Raw genomic sequence first — 21,308 nt, 5'->3', positions numbered from 1 at the left:
ACTTAAATGTTTTCACTCCATTTCTTGCCTTTTGTATATTCATTCCATAACATATAATGTATAATATCCTTATTGTACCATTTCCTAAATTATAAGTCTTTGTTACAATTTTCTTTAACCCAAGGTATTTAAATAAGAACATCCCAAAATTCCAAGAATGACTTTTCAGCTTTTAAACTTAGTTTCTAAGCTTTCTTGCAAAGTAGTCATTTGTGCAATGTGCTCTTGGATTGAAGTTTTCCCTGTATTCTAGTACAAGATCATTTAGAAATGTTTCAGGATAATTTGAAAAGAATGCAAAAGGAGCAAAATAATACATATTATACACACATACACACTCCTCCTAATTAGTGTATTCCATTTCATTTACTTTACTAAAGACTGGAAGTGTTGAAGTCAGTGTCCAATATATGTACTGCCATATGTAACTGAATTAAGAATTATTTTATTAAGTACTTGAAATACACTTATTTTAAAAACTATGTATACATCAGAAAAACAACTCACATCAAGACAGTGAACATTTTACAGATGAATGTCATATTATTTACCACATAAAGCTTCTTCAAAGTTATATCCCACACTGTTTTATAGTTTGTTACAGCTTAAATTCTGATAAAAATGTTGTTCCCTAGTTCAATTTCTATGACTTAACAGTTTTTATTATCTTTAAACTCCTTTATCCTTTGTTTGATCCAAATGTGAAGATCCAGGTTCAGAGATTGATTTTTGACCCAATTTGAATCTTTTAACAGGGGTACTTAGTCCGTTTATGAGTGTGATAATTCACCTGTATCTCTGTTAATCTATTTTATGATAATTTTAATGTTTCCTTGCTTTGTTTTTTCACCACTTCTTTTCCAATTCATAAAATTGGTATATTCTAATTTTATCTGTAACACTTATCTCTTTGTCAAATTTACTTAGAATGAACTACTACATGAAACGGTTACTACTGGTTTTCCCCAGGCAAGATGTACATAAAACAATGCTTTAATCTACCACTTCCCCAGTCAGGGATTTAGAATTTTTCTCTTTACACTGTCAATATCAACATTATAAACAAACTTGTTACTTTCCTCACTCTGTAATTAAAAATAAAGGACACAAAACTGTACCAACTTCCCATTTTATCAGATTAACACTTGGAATGCCTTTACTCTAGGTGTCCTTCCCCACCACAATGACAAAGCCCTTTAATTTTGTAGCTGTAGAGCATGCATACTTTTATCCACATTACATACTAAAAACAGTACTTAGTCTCTACATTGAACATTTAGCACATCTCTTCAGTCTAAAACAAGACAAACTGAAATTATAGACCCAACTTAATTTATCTTTGCATTTAGTTTCATAACTCTACACATAACAATGTAATCTTAATGATATTTAACTAGCTTTAATGTTTACCCGACTTTTTTTTTTTTTTTTTTTTCCATACAACTGCCTCACTACTCGTTTTTGCGGGCTGTAGTAACAGCATTTAACAAATAAAGAAAAAAAACCTCTTAACTCCTGTGTATCTGGGAACGTCCTCCAGTTGCCTTCATATATAAACCGTAACTTGGCAGGATATATAACTCTTGGCTCAAAATTATTTTCCCTTGAAACTAGAGATATTGCTCCCCTGCCTTTCGGCATTTAGAGCTGAAAGAGAAAAATCGGGTCAGTCTTTTATGCCTTATAGTTAACCTGCTTTCTTTGAATACTCGTAGAATTTTTCTTCTTTATCCTTCCAATTTAATAAAGTCAATGGGATATGAGTAGGTGTTGCTTTCTTTTTTTGTTTTACTGGTACTCTCTTAACCTTTTCTATTTGCAGATTTAGCTTTTTCTTCGAATTTGGAAAATTTTCTTCAATTAGTCCCTTATTGTTTCAGCTTCATTTGCTTTGTCTTCTGTTTCAAGTATTCCTATTATGTGTATCTGCTGAACCGATGCTGTAAATTTCGCTTCTAATCTCTTTTACTTTTCCTCTTCTCCTGCCTGCGGATTCTCTTGTTCTGCATTTACTTCGGTAATTCGATTTTGTGACTGGTCAGGCTCGCACATTTCCGTTATCTCTTTCAACTCCCTGATACGTCTAAGGCGCTCTGACATTAGCTGCTTTATTACTGAACACAGATTTTTAAGCTCCTGTGTTACACGATACTCAAATCTTACTCTCTCTCCGGCTTCCACTGCTATATCCGTTTCAAGAGGCGGCATTTTCTCGATTATAAACGGTTTCTCCCGAACTCAGTTATTTCGACCTTTAAAACAATAAACAAAACTTAATTTCCTACTGTTTGAGTCAGCCCCAAAATTCCCATTGGTAATTATCAACAGTTTATTCAAAAGTTTTCTTCCTCTCGCTTACCTTTTGAACAACTCTCCTCCGCAACGGGACCAACAGTAAAGGCTAAAATAAGCGCTCCGAATCACCTCACAAAATAAAATGAACGTCCAAAATGGCTTCGGTCACGTCATCACTGCGCGCCTCACGTCAGAGCCAATAGCCAGATGCTTAGCGTTATTGCAGGGGGGGACTATAGGGCGCTAGCCAATCGCGAGGCAGCAAACTCCATCGGACCAGGCCACACCCCCAAGCGCCGTCGCTCTTCTCCCGCCTCATCGGAGCTGGGGGGGTCATTGAGAGTGCGCATGCGTTCATCCCATCTCCTGTCCCTTCGGTCCAATGACTCGGCTTAGATCCGGTACCGCCTCGAAGGCGGGCCTGGGTCCCAGGCACGACCAATGGCACCCCAGGTGAAGGTTGAGGGGTGGAAAGTGCGGGGTAACCGGTGGTGCAGGTTTCTACCAGCGCACGTGCAAGGCTACCTGGTCGTCATGGAGTCAGTCTTGGCGGAGGAGCTTGATGAGGAGGAGCAGCTAATGAGAAGGCATCGCAAAGAGAAGAAGGAGTTGCAAGGTGACGAGGGAATGGGAACCTAGAAATCTCTCGGACCCAGGAAAGGGCGCGTGGTGGGTCGGTTCTGCGGAATCTCGAGAGGCTTCTGATCTGGATCCTCTTAGGCTTTCCCAAAGTAGCCAGTGGCCTCACCCCTTCTAATCCCCTGGCCCGATGGTCCCTTAATCCGCCGAATCTTCAGAAGCTTCCTTTTCTCAGGTCCACCGCGTCCTCTCTTCCCCACGCCACCGCCGGGTGCTGGAGTCTGAGAATTCGTGTTGGGCCCAGATTGTTCACCCCCTCCCCTGTCTCCCTTTTCTGTTCCTAAGCAGCTACTGATACTGGGCGCTAATGGACGCGTTTTGAAATACCTCACTTCGATTTTGAGGACTCAAAAGGGATGCTTGAGAGATTTAAAACTAGAGTTTTTTTTTTTAACTCCCTATCACACTAAACTAAACAGAGGTACATTTTGTTAATGAGGATTTTTTTTTTTTTTTGAGGTGCTCTCTCCCTCATCTGGGCTCTTCTCTGTAAATGTCTGATTGTTATGTAATTATTGTTCTTAGCTTACATTACTTGTGTACGCCCTAAATGTCTGATTGTTATGTAATTACTGTTCTTAGCTTACATTACTTGTGTACGCCCTTCTCCCCTTACCATCCCCTATTGTCCCTATTTCTCATTTCAATCTCTGGGTTGTTGACTTAATGATTTTTGGTGGATTTTCAGCTAAAATTCAGGGTATGAAAAATGCTGTTCCCAAGAATGACAAAAGGAGGAGGAAGCAACTCACTGAAGATGTTGCTAAATTGGAAGCAGAAATGGAACAGAAACATAAGGAGGAATTGGAGCAACTGAAGCTGAATTCTAAGGAAAGTAAAGTATGTAAAGTGATGTTTCTCTTTGCCTACAGCATCTGAAAGCTACTGTCCACCTCTAAGAAACTGTTCACTATATGAAATCATATAATTAGAGGGAAAGGAAGTTACAAAATCATGCTCATGCATTACTTTTCATTAATATTTCTGTGACAAGGTTTACTTGGTAATGTGTTTTTGTAAGGGAGGTCAGAAAAAAACGTACACTTCAACTATGTACTTGCCCCCCAAATGAACCGATGGAAAAGTGGACCAGAGGAATCTTCACCAAGTGAAAGTTGGAAGATCAGACTTCTAGCCCCAGAATTGCCATTAAATAGTATGGCTAACTTGGTTAAGTTACTTCCTAAGCATAAAATTCTCCACTTATAATATGATACAAATACTTTAGCTGTTTAGCACAAGATTCTGTAAGAATCAAGTGGGACAGCAAATATGAAATCATGTTCAGGTTATATGAAAATTTACTTTGTTTCTTGGGTAAAGTAGAGCATACTGTCTTTTTTTAACAAATACTTATTTTATCATTGTAGCTAATAGTGTGCCAAATGCTTTAAGACAGCATGTGCATTATTCTCATGTAATTTTTCTTAGTAACACACTATGAGGTATTACCCATGAAGTAAATGTAGATAATCTCATTTTTCAAGGCAGAAATAGACTCAGAGATTAAGAATTTCCTTCTGAATTCATAACAGCTATTAAATGCCAGAGCCAGAATTCAGAATCAGGACTGTCTTACTCCAGGATGTGAATCTGAATTCTGTTAAAACTTTGTGTGGTATGGTGGTTTATCACATGGGTTTGGATATCAGCGATCACAGAGTCCATAATCTTACTCCATTTTTGATAGAAAGTTCTTATGGCTGGATGACATTTTATCTACCATAAGTTAGTTTTACTTGGTTTATTCTTGGTCTGCTGTTGATAGTGAAAACAACTTGTCTGTACTGATTTACAGTGGTCAGCGTATTAAACATGGTCTCATTTTCTTTAGCCTTATTAGCTAGTCATTAAGATCCTGACCTGTGCCTTAACATATTTTATTTCCAAGTAGCATGGTATGATTCTCCAGATATTTAATTGTGTTGTTGCAATCATGGTATTCCTAACTATCTCCCCATCTTTTCTGTTAGTGATAGAGTTTTATTTGCTTTCCAATTTTCAGTTTTGAGATTTCTGTCTCAATGAATTCTTCTCAAAGATTTCTTTGAATATATTCTTCAACTGTTAAAATACAAACTACCATTTTACTTTGGGCTCTTATCTTTTTCATTAACTTAAGCTTGTTTTCTTTCTGAACACTATCTGAATTCTCATGTCATTGCTTTCCAGATGCTTCTCTGTATCTTGCCTATTGTCAGTATGGCAGTTTGTAGATTTCAGCAGATTCCTATGAAAAAATACACGAATGCTAATTTTATTAAAGTTGATGTAACCACTCTTTGAAGTCTTAATCTGGTTTTCATATTTTGATAATTTGGGTATAGCCTTGGAGACTGCTATCTCTTTTTTTATTAGAGTCCTCTGTATGCTTTATGCATTTGTTATACCAAAAACTTAATTTAAGTTACATTTGCAGTAATAAAATATTAGTACTAACACTGATCATTAGTCTAGCATCTTTTTTCTTACTTCAGCAAACACATGATAGCCATTTGGTGATTAAGATTGGTTATGGTATCTGAACAATACATTAACTTTTCTACCTGTAGTTATCAGTTTGTAGACGGAAGAGGATAGAGAAAGCTCAACAGTGTTCATTAGGTTCTGGCTAATTGAGATGGAGAAAGGGTTATGAAGGCGGTAATGAACTGATCCGGTGCAGGACCTTATTTTGTTTTGTTTTGTTTTGTTTTTTTAAGAGTTTATTTATTTATTTAAGAAAGAGAGAGAATACGAGCTGGACATCATGCACACAGATGGAGGGACAAGCAGACTTCCCACTGAGTGCGGAGCTGGACATTATGACCTGAGCTGAGATGAAGAGGCTGACACTTAACCAAAGTAGCCACTCAGGCACCTTAGCACAGGACCTTACATATCATAAGTACTGTCAGCCTTTAGAGAAGGAAAAGGTGAACTGCTCAAAGACTGTAAGTTGGCACTTACAGGAAGTATTTAGATTAATGAAATAGGAATTTCAAGAAGGAAGGAAAGCTTGCAGGGATGAGCATTTGGAGAGCTTTAAGGGAACTTTGTGGGACTCTGACAAATTCTCCCTTAAAAATAGAAGAAGAAAACAATGTCATGTAATATTGTACCTAGTACTGTTATTCAAATTTGAATTGTTGTATTATACATATTGGTGATTTTCTTTCTTTGTGATTTTCAATTTAATAATCTAATACTTAAAGAAGAACTTGATTTTCCATTAACTTGGTAATGCTTTTGTTTCCTTCAGATAGATTCTGTTGCTGTTAACATTTCAAACTTGGTTCTTGAGAATCAGCCACCTCGGATATCAAAAGCACAAAAGAGACGGGTATGAAAGTCATGTCACCAAGTAATTAAGTTAGTGCTATATGCTTATTAGTATCTTAGGTATTGTATACAAAAGGAATAGAAAAAAAAAAGATGGAGTTTCTTGCCAAATACCTGAACTAACATTTGTTAAGTCCTTGGTATGTGCCAGATACAATGCTAGGCTTATAGATTATATGAAACCTCATTTAGTCCTAGTTATAATCTAGTAGAGTCTTACCCTTATTTTGAAGAGAAGAAAATAGGTCTAAACAGTATAAAATAACATGTACAATTTTCAGGTCTCAAAGAGTAGGGATAGAAAGAAAGTGTGCAAAAGATATTTTTACAAATATATTATCCCACATTTAATAATTCAGAATCGTATAATTATGGGCTAAGGTGATTCTGTTTTGGTTAAAAATTGTGGTGCTAAGTGGTGAAACAAGGATTTGAATCTAGAAATTAAGATAAACAGGTGTACAAAATTCTCAGAATTATGCAGGTATCTATGTAATGTTTAGTTGCAGTGAGAAGTCAGAGAAGGAAAAGTTCATTTGTGCCAATTACTAAAAAATGAATTGGAATTTTAAGAAAGTACAGTTAATTAAATAGGATATTTGAGTAGGAGAAACAGCATGCATAAAAATAAATTTGGGCATGAAATTTTACATCATCAGAGAGCTATAAGAAAACTGATTTGTTGAAAGTAGTGAGTTCATGAAATCAAAATTATGGGAATGAAATTAGATAGGTTACAGCTGTTCACTTGGAAAAAGAAAAAAGGCTTTAAATCTAGTAGGTTTAATCTCAAATATTGTTTTACTTACATTTGATATTTTGCAGGATTTAAATGTTTATTTTTAGCTAACTTAGCATTTTTATAATTTAGTAGTACATAATTTTAATAGGGCATGGTATTTGGTGTCAGACATATGAAGGTTTTAATCCCATTTACTGTTGGGCTTTGGGTAAGATTTTTAACTTTTCTAAACCTCAGTTTCATATGTACAAAATGGGGTAAATAATACCTACCTTACAGAGTTACTGGAAATATTAAATAATATACCATTTCCAAAGCCCAAACACAAGACCTGGAGAACTAATGGGTCAGCAAATGATAGCATTGTTTAGTGTGTTCAGTACTGCATAGTGTGCCTCTTAGAAATTCAACCCAAGACTGTATCTTTTTTTTGTTGTTTGAAAGTTGATTAAGTTGCATTGTCAAACATTTCTCATACTTCTGTTAAGATTTTATTTTCTTGAGTCATGAAATTTAGATTTTATGGTATCTTGGAGGTTGTCTATTTTAACTCCCTCCTTATAATGTGTATTCTTTTTGTAAAAGCCTTAATTATCATGTAGTTTCTATAGCTCAAAAACAAAGATCAGAATTTTTGCTTGGCAGGGGCATAACAAAATACATGTTGGTACTGCCTCTACTTAGTAATTGATACATCTTAGAGTAGCCTGTTTCATTCTGGAAAACCTAGGTCCCAACTGATTCCTGTCTTTATCAAATCTTACTCATCCCCAGCTGGACCCTCAGGCAACAAAACAAAAAATTAAACTCCCTTACTTTTCTCAAACATTTGTTACTTTTCTCCTAAAATTCTATGTAGCTGAAATGCATACCTTTTCAACTATACTCTCAAAAAACTTAGTATCTTTTATGGTCAGCTGCTTAAACACTTGGCAAGAAAACACCCTTGAAGTAATGCCTGAACTTTTTTATTGCTTTATTATATTAATAGTATTAATAGGATTCTGGAACTGAAAACACTTAAAAGTTTATATAGTATATAAGAAAATGAAACCTGAACTTTTTTTTTCTTTTTTTTTTTTTTGCCCAAAAAACCAAGGTATAAAAAGCCAATAAATTAATTGTGTTTGTCTTTGGGAGAGATATAGTTCTGTCTTAGAAAAACTTGATAAAACTTTATGAAGATTTATTATTGGAATATTGTAGAGCAAATCTCTTACTTTGAATCTAGAAAAACACAGGGAGTATTTTATTTAATTCATCAGGCTTCAATGGAAGAAGCTCTTTGGTATGCTGAAAAGAGCCCAGAGTAGAACTTAGAAGAATTGGGTTTCAGAAACAGGAAATTTGGGAGCTAGAATGAAATCTAGTTCAATTTCTTTATTTCACAAATGAGAGAGCTGAGGCCCAGTTGTCTTAGTGGCAAACTGAAAGTTTGATAAAAACCCAGGACTAGTACCCAGCTCTTACGATTTCTCTTCAGAGATTATTTTGCTGCATTACTATATTGACATGACTCTAGTTTTACTGACAATATATTTATGAGTTAATTGCTGTTTTCATTTCAAATATATGTTTTCATTAGACTTAATTGTTGCCATTCTGTCTCCAGCACTAAGGCTGTAGAAACTGCAGTGCTTAGTGCCATTGGGAAGCTGTCCATGGCTGGGAACAGAATCCAATGTATTTCCCCCCTTTTGCCTAGAAAGAAAACACAATTGCTATGTAACACTGAAGCAGAGCTTGAGGGCAAAAATGAAATGCTTGGATTAGTATTTTAGAGGCTTAAACGTTTTTTGCAGAAGTATACAATTCCACTCTTCTAGTAACTAGTATATAACATCATTAACTCCAGCTCCCATCTGCTCCAACTTTTATTCTGATTTAGGTGCCTGGATAGAAGGAGTGCTCTGTGTTGTCCTTGGTCCCACTCTGCTTCTAAACCAGCTGTATGGCCTTTGGAATTCTTTCTGCGTGCTGTTTCCTCAGAGGAAAATGAGGGGTTTTGGATTAGATGATATCCAAGGTGCTTATCCTCCCTCTCCCCTCTGAAAATGTTCTTTAGACTTTCATAAAGTAACAGTGCCATCTTGTGTTTTAAGATTTTTATGCTGCTGTGATGCATAGTTGTAGGTATGCAGTGAAATAAATTTGTTCGTGTTACTTCTGGCATGGTTGGATTTGGGTGGAACAAACTTAAATAGGTGTATGTTTTGTCAGGGAGGTAATAATATTTTGATTCAGGTAATTTATAAATCACTTTCGGTTCCATCATGGCACATAACAGGCAAGTAGTTCAAGTGTGTGACATTAAGTTTGAAATTTGCCTTTCCATTAATTTCTTCTGCCCCAAAGAGGAATGAGAGCTAGGGACATGAAAATCTTTACTTTTCCCTTCTTTTTCTTGGTTTACCAAATCCTTCACTGTAATTTGCTACCAATATCAAGATGTGGAATTTTACTTAACTATTTTTATTCTCTTAAATTGAAAAGGATTCATGAGTGCTTGCTTCGGCAGCACATATACTAAAATTGAAAAGCATTCATGACCTGTATATAAGTAAAACATATTCATGATCGAGAATTAGAAAGATGTAGAAAAGTGCACGTGTGCACATGCACAAAACAAAACTTACTTTGTAAACAAAACCAGACCCTTAAATACAGAGAACAAACTAGTGGTTGATAGAGGGGTGGTGGATGGGGGGGAATAGGTGAAGGGGGAAAACAACTTACTTTGTAATCCTATGATCCAGAGAAAAGCAGTCTATTTTGTGTATATCTCTCTAATTTTTAAACTATGAATGTACAGATTTAACACACATTAACTATATACATACCTTTTTTTGCCCTCAACCTCATTTTTTGACATGTTTCTATGAACTGTGTTCAGCTATGAAACATGTCGTACTTTCTGGATTTGTTCCTTGCTAGTATAGCTGTCCGGATTTTTTTTCTCTTTTCCCCTAGCCTTCTCATTCTACTTCCTAACCAACCTTCATGTTACAGATCTCATTGCTCTACTCCTACACCATCCTTGCATATGTTGCCATGGGAAGAGCTCTTCTGACATTTGAATAAGGAAAGCATGTTGCAGAATGTAATATGATATCATTTTTTGATCAAATTTTTTTTCTATACTTTTTTAATGAGTACATCTATATTTGTTAAAATGCTTAGGAAAAAAATTGACAAAGATACTCACCAGACCTCTAGAGCAAGCATTGAAATTGGCAGTGGTCCTTAGGGGAACTTCAGTCTATCTGTAGCATTTAATTTTTCATAAGAAGAATTTTTTTTATCTTTTATTTTAATTAAATGTGTATGTGTGTACACGTACACACAGTTTTTTTTCTTTAGGCTAGATAAATAGAATTCCTGTACTCTTCTAAAGGCTTTGGCAATTGATGCCTCACTGGTGATATAGCATGTTAATGCTCCAGTAGTTGAATGATAAGTTGAAAAGCTTGGATTAGCTTGGCATAAATATGATAATGATGTTGCTTTGAGGGCTAGGATAACTCAGTCTTATGGCAGTACTTTGAAATCAGTAGAGATTTTAGAAACTTGTCGTGTAGTTTTTAAATAGACTTCAAAGAAAAATTTGAAGGCTTTTTTTGTTCTAGTACAGAGCTTGGTGTTGGGTACATGCAGATGAGAAGTTGCCCTTAAAGGAGGTCGTAGTATAAAAAATTCCTTAAATGATGAGATCATCAGTATGATAATGCTTGTGGGAGAAGGGAGGAAAACGGCAGAAAGTTTTGAGAGTCTTACATTTCTATCCCCTTAATAAATGTGAAATAGTCCTAATTGTTGTAAATTAACTTTCCTGTATTCTCCTCCTCCCAGGACAAAAAAGCTGCGTTGGAAAAGGAACGGGAAGAAAGGATAGCTGAAGCTGAAATTCAGAACTTATCTGGAGCTAGACACATGGAAAGTGAAAAACTTGCTCAAATATTGGCAGCTAGGCAGTTGGAAATCAAACAGATTCCATCTGATGGCCACTGTATGTATAGAGCCATTGAAGATCAGCTGAAAGAACAGAAATGCCCCTTGACTGTGGCTGCCTTGAGAAAACAAACTGCTGAATATATACAAGGCCACGTGGAAGACTTTCTGCCATTTTTAACAAATCCTAATACAGGAGATATGTATACTCCAGGTAATTTATTTTTCTTCACTATGTCTCCCTCCCTCCCCCACCATTATGTCTTGCTGCTGTTAAATTGAAATGATTCCTGGGATTGAGAATAAGAAAAACCCGTGATAGTCCTTACAGAGGGGGAAAAAAAAATCTTAAAATTTAGGCTGAATTATTTTTTATAATTTTTTTTTTTTAATTTTTTTTAAGATTTTATTTATTTATTTGACAGACAGAGATCACAAGTAGGCAGAGAGGCAGGCAGAGAGAGAGGAGGAGAGGAAGCAGACTCCCTGCAGAGCAGACAGCCCGATGCGGGGCTCGATCCCAGGACCCTGGGATCATGACCTGAGCCGAAGGCAGCGGCTTTAACCCACTGAGCCACCCAGGCGCCCTATTTTTTATAATTTTAATATATACTAGTACATTTTGCTTTATTAAGATCTTTTAAGCACTTAATTATTTGGGGGTTTAATATATTGTTTAATTTAAGATAGAAATGGGAATAGGATTCATTATCATTATCGAAAAAATTGTTTATGAGTTCACATGTCACAAATTTTGGGCATAGAGGTAAGCTTTGACTAGTCTTTGGAAGTATTGGGCCCAAAGACCATAAGCACAAAGATGGGGAAGGCTAAATCCTACTTTTATCCTGTACTTTGGGAGATTTAATTTTTTTTTTTTTTAAAGATTTTATTTATTTATCAGAGAGAGGGAGAGAGCGAGCACAGGCAGACAGAATGGCAGGCAGAGGCAGAAGCAGGCTCCCTGCTGAGCAAGGAGCCTGATGTGGGACTCGATCCCAGGACGCTGGGATCATGACCTGAGCCGAAGGCAGCTGCTTAACCAACTGAGCCACCCAGGGGTCCCAAGATTTAATTTTCTTAATAAGCTGTAATATTTAGGCAAAATTTGACTTTGCCAAACCAAAAATGAATGGGTTGATAACCTGCCTTATTATTCTTTATAATACCTTTGATAATTAAGATAAAGTATTTATGGAGAGGTGTAAAAAAAGGCACAACTGGCAAAGGAGAGAGCAGGTGAAAATCTCAGAGTGTGGGGGGGACACGGAGATGGAACAGAGGGAAGTTAGTCCTTAAGCTTATAGGTGTGGTAGTATCCTCTGGGAGCAAGTTATATGGCCAGAATGGGTTGGAGAAGAGAAGGTTAAGGTTGGCTTTCCTTGAATGGAGTCCCCACCTCTGCGAGTTGCAGGACAGTGGAAAAGAGGTGGCAACTCAGCCTGCTGAATTTAAAAAAAGATAAAAGACTTAATTTCTTATTCATTCAACCAGATATTTATTGAGGGCGACTGTGTGCCAGGAACTATTCTAGGTACTGTTCTGAGCATTGGAGATACAGCAGTGAATGAGGCAAACCCACAGACCATCTTTTCTATAGATGCCCTTAATATTTTTCCCTTCCTCTAAATAGGGAGGATATTTCTTTCCCATTTTAACTTTCTGTATAAAAGTTTGTACGCTCAAGATGTGCCATTAAACTGTGAGTTTGCCAACTCTTATGACTGATCCAAGAAGCCCTTTCTTTGACTAGAACTGATACTGAAGCAAATAAAGTAAATGCCTTCAAAATAAACAGTGAAGGCACTCTGGTACGGTGCTATTGCTGGGAAAGGAATTTCTGGTCATTTCTACGTTTACCCTAATTCTCTTCTCACATTTCTTATGGGGTCTCACAGTTGACCTGATTTTACAAAGACTGCACTGTTTTAGTTGTTCAGTGTATTTTTTCAGTTGTAGGTCTGGGCTTTAAAATACATGTCAAGATGGTGAATATGGTGACAGTTTGGCGGGTTGCTTGGGTAAACAGAGAATAGTCTTGCTGGGTGGTTAAGGTCCCTGGGCTTCAGTCTGAGAGAGAAGCAGAAATGAATAGCTTTGCTCTCAGATGGAGAGGTGGTAGAAAGTTGAAGCGAGTTAAGTGTGGATATGGGAAGTGGATTAAATTCTGGAGAGTGCAGGTAGAGGAAGGAACTCAAGTTCACAACTTGAGTAATGATCAGGAATTGTGGGAGGTATTAAAGGGATCTTGTAACATGAGTTATGAAAATTAAGTGTTACCGTCCCATTTATCTCTACAGAAGAGTTTAGCAAGTACTGTGAGGATATTGTCAACACAGCTGCATGGGGAGGTCAGCTTGAGGTAAGTTTGTAAACACTTACAGTATTTGTGGATTGTGAAATTTAATTTCTGAATCCCATATGTCCTATTCAGACATCTTTTCCAGATGATCCCAGTTACTGAGTATCCCTTTTCTTTATGTATTTGCTATTTCTCTGCTGATGAAGGATTGAAATAGGGAGTTAACATTCTTAGACCTTTGATTTAATTAGGTATCTTTGGGAAGTAAAGCACTATTTTATTTTAAATAACCCAGTGTGTAATCTGTGGGTTGGTGAGGCTAATCTTGTACCTGTTGGCTTCCATTTGTGATGCTGCTCCTGGCAATATATTTGATTTTCTGGACTTCAGAAAGTGAGGATTTTATTCAAGTACAGTAAAATTTACCCTAAGTGACTCAGGTGATGAATCGCTATTATAGTGACTTATCCATTACATTAGAAATAGAAAATAGTATTTTTATGTGAAATTACAGGCCAGATTCTATCACAGTACATTACAATTGGAATTCCAGTTAATACTGACTGACTGACTCCAAAGCAGTATCTAATGCCTTAAAATTCACGTGTAGGAAAACAGTATGTTCAGTCACATATAGGGAGTTAATCAGGATTGTCTTTAAAGCTTTAATTACTTTATTTTTAATTATGTTTCATTAAAAAAAAAGTAAACAGAACACTTCTTTGGTCCAAGTGGTAATGAGGCAGTCTGGGGTATTCAAATGTCAGGGGATGAGAGAGAAAGTCCTGGGTTTGGGTCCTGGCTTTTCCTCTCCTTCTTCAGTTTTGTGATTTTGGGGGGTCAGCCAACCCTCCTGAGCTCAAGTTTCCTAATTAAATGTGGGTAATAAGAGCCTTGTGTGACTTGGTAGGTCATTTGTGGACCTTAAATAAGTGTATGCATAGAACTTTGTAAGCTAAGGTGCCAGTTGGTTGAATCTAACAGTGTAATTAGTATTGGGTAGTGATGGTTACTCATCTTGAATAGTTTGTGGCTCAAAGTATTTCACTTCAAGAACTTTATTTTTGGAAGAAATGGCATGAATGCTTCTTCAAAATCTTTTTCTCAGTGCTCTATTTGTTCCTGTTCTGAACCACCAGAGGGAACTATGTCCATTCATTTTGTATGCCTCTCCTGGGTCTCTGAAACTCAGGAAATTTTCATAGTAGCTTTGTGACTACATTAGGAGTAAAGATGCTTGCGCTTTCTTTTGAGAATCACAAATTAATAGGAGAACTAGAGACCCAAGCAATTCTTTTTAAGTTGAGAACAAAACTTTAGGGGCATTTAGGGGGCTCAGGTCATGATCTTAGGATCCTAGGATGGAGTCCCTTATCAGGCTCCCTGCTCAGTGGGGAGTCTGCCTGTCTCTCTGCCCCTTCACCTGCTTGTCCTCTCTCTCACTCTCTCAAATAAATAAATAAAATATTAAAAATAAATAATTTGAGGAAAAATAACCTTTAAAACATCTTTTGAAGGGCATTCATAAGTTTTTTGGTTTATGAATTAATTTGAAATAATTATGCTGTTTTCATAATGGAGTAAATTTAAATTATTAAAAAGAAATTCTTTACATGATTTCAAAAGACTTAGAAGGGGTGATTTCAAAAGATTTAGAAAGGTTATTTCCAGAACTTGTTTCACACCCTCCATTCTGGTTGGCTTTTAAAAAATGTTATTTCAGGTATAAAAAAAAACTGTCCCAAAGGAACATTTTATGAGATAGAGCATGGGATTAAGTTTACTGTTGTGCAGCATAGAATTTTCTCCACATTCTTGAACTAATTTCTTACTTTTATTAAAACTTTCTAAAAGGGCCATGTTCCAGACAGAATGCTTATAATTAGGTAAATATATAGATGAGGGCACTATGAGTGAGGACTATAAAGTATTTAATTTATGAACTGGGGGGGGGCGCCTGGGTGGTTCAGTGGGTTAAAGCCTCTGCCTTTGGCTCAGGTAATGATCTCAGGGTCCTGGGATCGAGCCCCGCATCAGGCTCTCTGCTCAGCAGGGGGCCTGCTTCCTCCTTGCTCTCTCTGCCTGCATCTCTGCCTACTTGTGATCTCTGTCAAATAAATAAATAAAAATCTTAAAAAAGAAATTATGAACAGGCACACTTAATCAGTTCAATGGCAGGTCATTTTATTTCCTTGTGCTGAACTACAGCAGGCATCTTAACCATTCTCTGCTTCAGATTCTAGCTCCTTAAAATGTGTAACAGTAGTACCTATTCCATGGGGTTATTGTGATGATTGAATGAGTTAATATACATAAAAGAGCTTTAGTGTCCTTGGACAGTAAGTCTAACCAATATTACTACCAATACTTATTATTAACTATTACTCATCTGACTTTAGGCTCTAATTTTTTTATTTTTAAGGATTTTATTTATTTATTTGACAGACAGAGATCACAAGTAGGCAGAGAGGCAGGCAGAGAGAGGGGGAAGCAGGGTCCCCACCGAGCAGAGAGCCCGATGTAGGGCTCGATCCCAGGACCCTGGGATCATGACCTGAGCTGAAGGCAGAGGCTTTAACCCACTGAGCCACCCAGTCACCCCTAGGCTCTAATTTTATAATGTATGATACGAAATTAACATTGTGAATTAATCAGATGGAAAGCCCATGTAAGGACAGTATAGTTCATATACATAAATCAGTCTAGTTATGCTTTGAAAATTATGAAGCAGTGGTTATCAGCACTGGTACACTGGAATCATCTGAAAAGCTTTAAAAAAAAGTAGTAAACCTCCTGATCTTCTCTATTCTTCTCTTTTTTTCTCAACCCCTCCCAAACTGTAATTGATTTGGTCTGGTACCTGAGCAATAATAGTATTTTTAAAAACTGGCAATTTTCAAACAACATTCAAAAGTAGAGAGACTAGTATAATGAATCCAATCTACCCTGTTCTCACTTCATTAACTGTGGTACTGCCATTTCTAAAAAGCTGTCATGCAGCCAGGGCTTGAAACTTCTGCATTTGATTTAATAAATATTATATTTGTTTTTCAACAAATATGTATTAAGTGTCCACTATGTGGCAGGCTTGTGGTGTACAGTGAGGAACAGAATAGATCGCTGTTGGATGATGGTTGCCCTATTTGTGCATACTCAGTATTTTATGATTTGAGTAAGATTGACCTTTTTATTTTCCTTACTAACACATTTTCTTTCCTATAGCTAAGAGCTTTGTCTCACATTTTGCAAACACCAATAGAGATAATACAGGCAGATTCTCCTCCTATTGTAGTTGGTGAAGAATATCCAAAAAACCCATTAATACTTGTGTAAGTACCTGGAAATTTTTACTTTACATTTTTCATAGTTAAGACAAAAAGAATTATTCAAATATTTTGGTTGTGTATGATGATTAATCAGAAAAAAGTATCTTTAGCTGCATTAATCATGCTTATCTTATGTTAAAGGCAATAATAGAATTAGAAAGCATTTTCAATATGTGATTTAGGTAATTGTTTAAAAAACCCCTAGTGGTTTATTCTTGTGTATGAGTTAACAATAAAATCATTTCTAAAGGTTACAGATTTTAGCCTTAGTTTTCATATTGTCCTAGTTTCACATGAATAATGCTAAGTTTCAGCGTGTAAAAGCTGAAATATATTCATGTTGCCTAGTTATTTACTCTTCAGGAATTTTTTCTTTATATTGTAAAAGTATTTTACATGAATGAGAATTCTTCTCTGAAAGCATGGAGAGTTTGCCATTGGCTTTAGTACTAATTAGCCAAACCTACAAAGGCAGTCACTGATGGCTTAAATTTAGGTAAAAGTTTAAGCTATTGAGTATTCCGCACTTCAGTATTTCGCTTTACCCTCCCCACCCAGTGATTGTGTATTCCCTGACTTAAACTCAGTTACAGAGTTATTGAACCAGGTTTTATTGACTGCTGATGCTTTTCAAATGGTGTTGAACTTTTAAGTAATATGTCAATGAAGTCTTTGAGTGATACCCCTGTAGAGTGATTCATTCAGACTGTTTCGTTTTATATACATAATAAACATTTATATACAATGAATTACTTTCATCTAAACTACTCATTTCTCCTTTTCTCATTTCAGATATATGAGACATGCATACGGCTTAGGAGAACATTACAATTCTGTTACACAGTTGGTGAACACAGCTACTGAAAATTGCAGCTAGTTTACAGAATGTTGCACAATTATGTTTTAGTACAGTGTGCAGATCTGACTATTCTTACAAGTGCTGGATTGTTCTAACATTACTGAAAAACATGACTACCTTAAATCAGTTTTATGGCAAAGCTACTAAGAGATTTTTTTAAAAAAAATGTGTCAGAGATAAACTTTAACCAGTGTTCGCTTAGTGGTATTTTAAAAACACTTGTGAGTCCAGTGTGGAGAATGTCACTTACAGACCTGATATTTGCTGATATTTTTATTAATATTAGGTCCTGAACATTCTGTTCTGCACTGAAAGTAAATTAAACATTTTGTTCTTATTAGTAAAAGCTTTCAGTAGCCATTTTAATATTACTTTTCTTGAAGAAATTAAATGACTTGGTCTTTTTGTCATCTCTATATGGTAATGGTGATAGCAGATTTAATTAGTGCTTACAAATGAATCTGATTTCAGTAACTTGGTACTGATGGGATTCATACTATGAAACTTTTTTTATATAGCTGTCAAAGTGAAGCTAAAAAGTTTGCTTTAATAACTTAAAAATTTTTTAAATATTTATTCACATGGAAATCAGGTTTAAAAAATGAGAAATTCAAAGGCAAATAGGTGTCCCCTACAGATCAGACTTCTAAAGGATTATACTTTAGCCTTTATTTGTGTGCAAATAAAGACCTATCAGATTACTGTCTCTAATTTATTTGTTACTCCTTGCTGTTTCTTAAACTTCCTAATGGAATTACTACCACTGTTTTTTTTTTTTTTTTTACAGTTTTTTTAGTGTCTCTTTTTTACATTTTATTTTTATTTTTTATTTTTGAAGTAATCTCTTTGCCCAGCATGGGGCTTGAACACATGATCCTGCGATAAAGAGTCGCATGCCCTACTGCCTGAGCCAGCAAGGAGCTCCAATACCATCATTCGTGATTAGCTTTATAACTACAAAGTTTTATATTCTTTGTTATGTTTTCCTCATCCTCACTTAGCTGCATATGTTTTCTTTGCAGCCTTTTCCATAAGAAACAGTTTGTGGCCTCTCTTATTCTTTAGCTTGAACAAACGGAAGAAGTAGCAATGTAAAAGGGTCCAAGGCCAACCTGACTTCAAATTCTTCCTCATTTCCAGTTTGTTTTACAGAACCTTTCTTTTTGTTTCATTCTTTAGGACTAGAAGAAAGCCTTTGTTACTTGTTATTTTAGTTAGCCCTTTTAATGATATCTGTCCTTTAATTCAGACACTTGAGATTGTTTGTGTTACATGTAGGGATAAAGTTGAAAGCCACTGTTTGGGAGCTATGACTGTGTGTAGTGAAGTCAGTGTACAATACTTCATGATATGAATGATTTATCTGTATCTGATTTCAGGTTACCCTTAACACTGTTCTTCCTAAGATGACAGTATCCATATAATAGAAACATGTCTCATTGATAATTTGTTATATAATTAAGTATTATGAAAATGAGTCCTTTTGGGTTTGATCTAGTTTTCCCAAATTAGGAATGAGTAGTAAGATTTAGCATCAAGTTCATAATATTTGAATTTTTCCTCCATGAGTGCCACTAATTTTTGTAAGTAGATACTGGGTTTTATAATATTAAAACCGGGTGTGAGCCTCGCATGTCCAGCTGGTGACCATGTGTGAAGCTGGTAGGGACTGTAGTCAGCTAGAGCAAATAAGTACTGCTTGAAGGTATTCCATTTCAACAGATGAAAAACCATTCTGTCTGCCAAACAAAATGTATTCTGAAGGCTGACTGTTTTGGAGTTCTTGATCTGAAATTTATAAAATTATTTAATTATACTTGCCTTTATTATGAAGTAATCTGTTACTTTAAAATCAAAAGATAAGCATTGAGAAGTAATAAGACAAGTATCATGAAACCTAGTTGTTACAAATGCCATCTATATTTAAAATAACTTATTGGTAGCTATTTTTTTCTAATAAGATGAGTGGAATTTTCTTGATTATAGTTTTATTTTTATTTTTTATTTTTAAATGGCCAGTATGGTTATGGGTAAGATTTGTGTGGTCAGCTTCTGTTCTTTCTAAAACTTCAGATAAAAATCATTTTAGCTGTAACCAAAAATTGAAGTCTTTAAAAAATGGCAGATGTTAATTTAAAAACAGCATATACTAATTTAGTTTGCTGTGTGATTATGGTCTAATGGAAGTTTCATAAGCTTTCTTTTCTCCTAACTCAGAAAAGTATATATCAGAGTTTTTGAATATGTCTTTAGCCAAGCATTTTATCCACTTAACATATGTTTACAAGCTTATATAAAGCAAAAAAGAATGTATGTAACTATAGTGAGCAGTATAATTTTGCTCATATTATCTGATGTTTGCCAAAAGAAGAATAAAAGCTGTATGAATTAAATCAACATTTGTTCAATTGTTATTTTTAATTGTTCTTCTCAGATTGTTTTAGAATTTTACCAGGCTCTATTTTGTCCTTACATATAATTGAGAATAATACAATCACAGATTCTTGCTTTAAGGGATTTCGAATAAATATATCAAGCATAGCATTATGTCTCAGACAGAATAGAGGGAGATAAAGTGATAGGCATTTAAGCCATGGCTCTTAGAAATCAGGTTGAAGCTTAAAACCTCTTAGAATAATGAAGGACAATAGAATAATTTAGGACAAATGAATTTGAAGAATATTCTAAGACTTGGGTGTTAAAGAAGAAAAATAAGCACTGTGTATAAGTGTGAAGTTGTAAGGAAATTTGTGCAAATTAATGCTGGCACATCATTCTTAATATATTATCTTGGTACGGGTTCTCACGAACTAGCTGAAGGAGTGGAACACTTGTGTTTCTGAGAATTAAATTGGTAATTTCATAATGTTTTTACTTTTATTGAACAAATGAGTGTGGTTTTTCTTCATTCCATATTGTTTCACATTCATTTTTCTTTCCTGTCTTACATCTTGTTTAAAATCTTTTTCCATCTTGCAGAAAAATATAACTCAAGGAGTTATTTTTATTTTTATTTTGTTTTTAAAGCAACTTGTAGGAAGTATCATTTCTTGTTCACCATTGTTCCCTCCAACTTGAAGGCCTTTGAGCTGCCATTCGGAGTTGAGCACTTTACCCACCCAGCTTTGCCTAGCTTCCTATCCTGGTCTTAAGTTAATTACCTAGCCAAACTCCCATCCAGGCTGGGCTGGGTGCCGCACTTCATACATGTTGATATCTAGTAACTACACACTAGTAATTATTTGTATTTCGTTTATTGTTATTATTATTTTCCCCTGTCTGTAAGTGCTTAGAAGCAAGAACATTTTGGCTATTAATAAAATGTCTAGTACATTGCCTGACCTCTATAGTAAGTGCTTCATAAATGTTGTTGACAGTCATATGACTAATTGAAAGGATAGGCTGTGACTCTGAGGAGTTGTCTTTAGACTAATGGACCATCAGGAGTAGGGAGAGGTATTGACTTAGCATTGTGCTTGCTTACAAAAGGGCTGCTTTCTAATTTACGTAACCCCTTGGATGAATTCTTTTAGTCTTTTGAGTTGATTTAAGGGAGGAAAAACCCAAGAGAGCTTTCTTTTTTCTTCTGAGACTGTTAATTTGCTTCATGTCTCAATTAGGACAATCAATTTTAATCTATGAAATATAAAGGTCCTTTAAGGTAAGTGTATAAACCAAGAAAATACTACAAACTTTGTAAATACACTGACCAGGAAGTTTATAGTTGTCTTATTTCAGTATAATCAGGATGACAAGCATACCTTACTGAAACAAATTACTACCTTTCTGCTGAAATTATCAGTTCTCTGAACAGAGATGACTTAAACCTTTATCCTGATTTTTATTATCTGTGTTACCTTTGTTTTGACAAAAGGA

General features: G+C 35.5%; 1 protein-coding gene and 1 long non-coding RNA gene across 3 annotated transcripts; one reads left to right on the top strand and one right to left on the bottom strand.

The window, feature by feature from the left end:
* Positions 1-425: 425 nt before the first annotated feature.
* LOC131826615 (uncharacterized) lies at positions 426-2,530 on the bottom strand. The gene is made up of 2 exons (XR_009351680.1): positions 2,360-2,530; positions 426-2,252 (listed from the first exon to the last, which is right to left on the bottom strand). It is a non-coding gene; the product is annotated as an uncharacterized LOC131826615 (long non-coding RNA).
* A 102-nt stretch (positions 2,531-2,632) lies between these two features.
* OTUD6B (OTU deubiquitinase 6B) lies at positions 2,633-19,829 on the top strand. 2 transcript variants are annotated; one of them, XM_059166055.1, is made up of 7 exons: positions 2,633-2,911; positions 3,623-3,774; positions 6,176-6,256; positions 10,847-11,159; positions 13,246-13,307; positions 16,470-16,576; positions 17,366-19,829. In XM_059166055.1, the coding sequence occupies exons 1-7, from the start codon at positions 2,737-2,739 to the stop codon at positions 17,448-17,450; spliced, it is 975 nt and encodes a 324-aa protein (XP_059022038.1). In that variant the 5' UTR covers positions 2,633-2,736; the 3' UTR covers positions 17,451-19,829. The 2 variants fall into 2 exon arrangements, with proteins under 2 accessions (XP_059022038.1, XP_059022039.1); XM_059166056.1 differs by lacking the exon at positions 2,633-2,911 and adding an exon at positions 8,886-9,023 and having other exon boundaries at positions 3,728-3,774.
* Positions 19,830-21,308: the final 1,479 nt, after the last annotated feature.

Source organism: Mustela lutreola, chromosome 3 (assembly GCF_030435805.1).
Source record: "Mustela lutreola isolate mMusLut2 chromosome 3, mMusLut2.pri, whole genome shotgun sequence".
In the NCBI taxonomy this organism is placed as follows: domain Eukaryota; kingdom Metazoa; phylum Chordata; class Mammalia; order Carnivora; family Mustelidae; genus Mustela; species Mustela lutreola.
The sequence above is the reverse complement of the archived record's forward strand: the minus strand, read 5'-3'. Positions and strand labels throughout refer to the sequence as shown.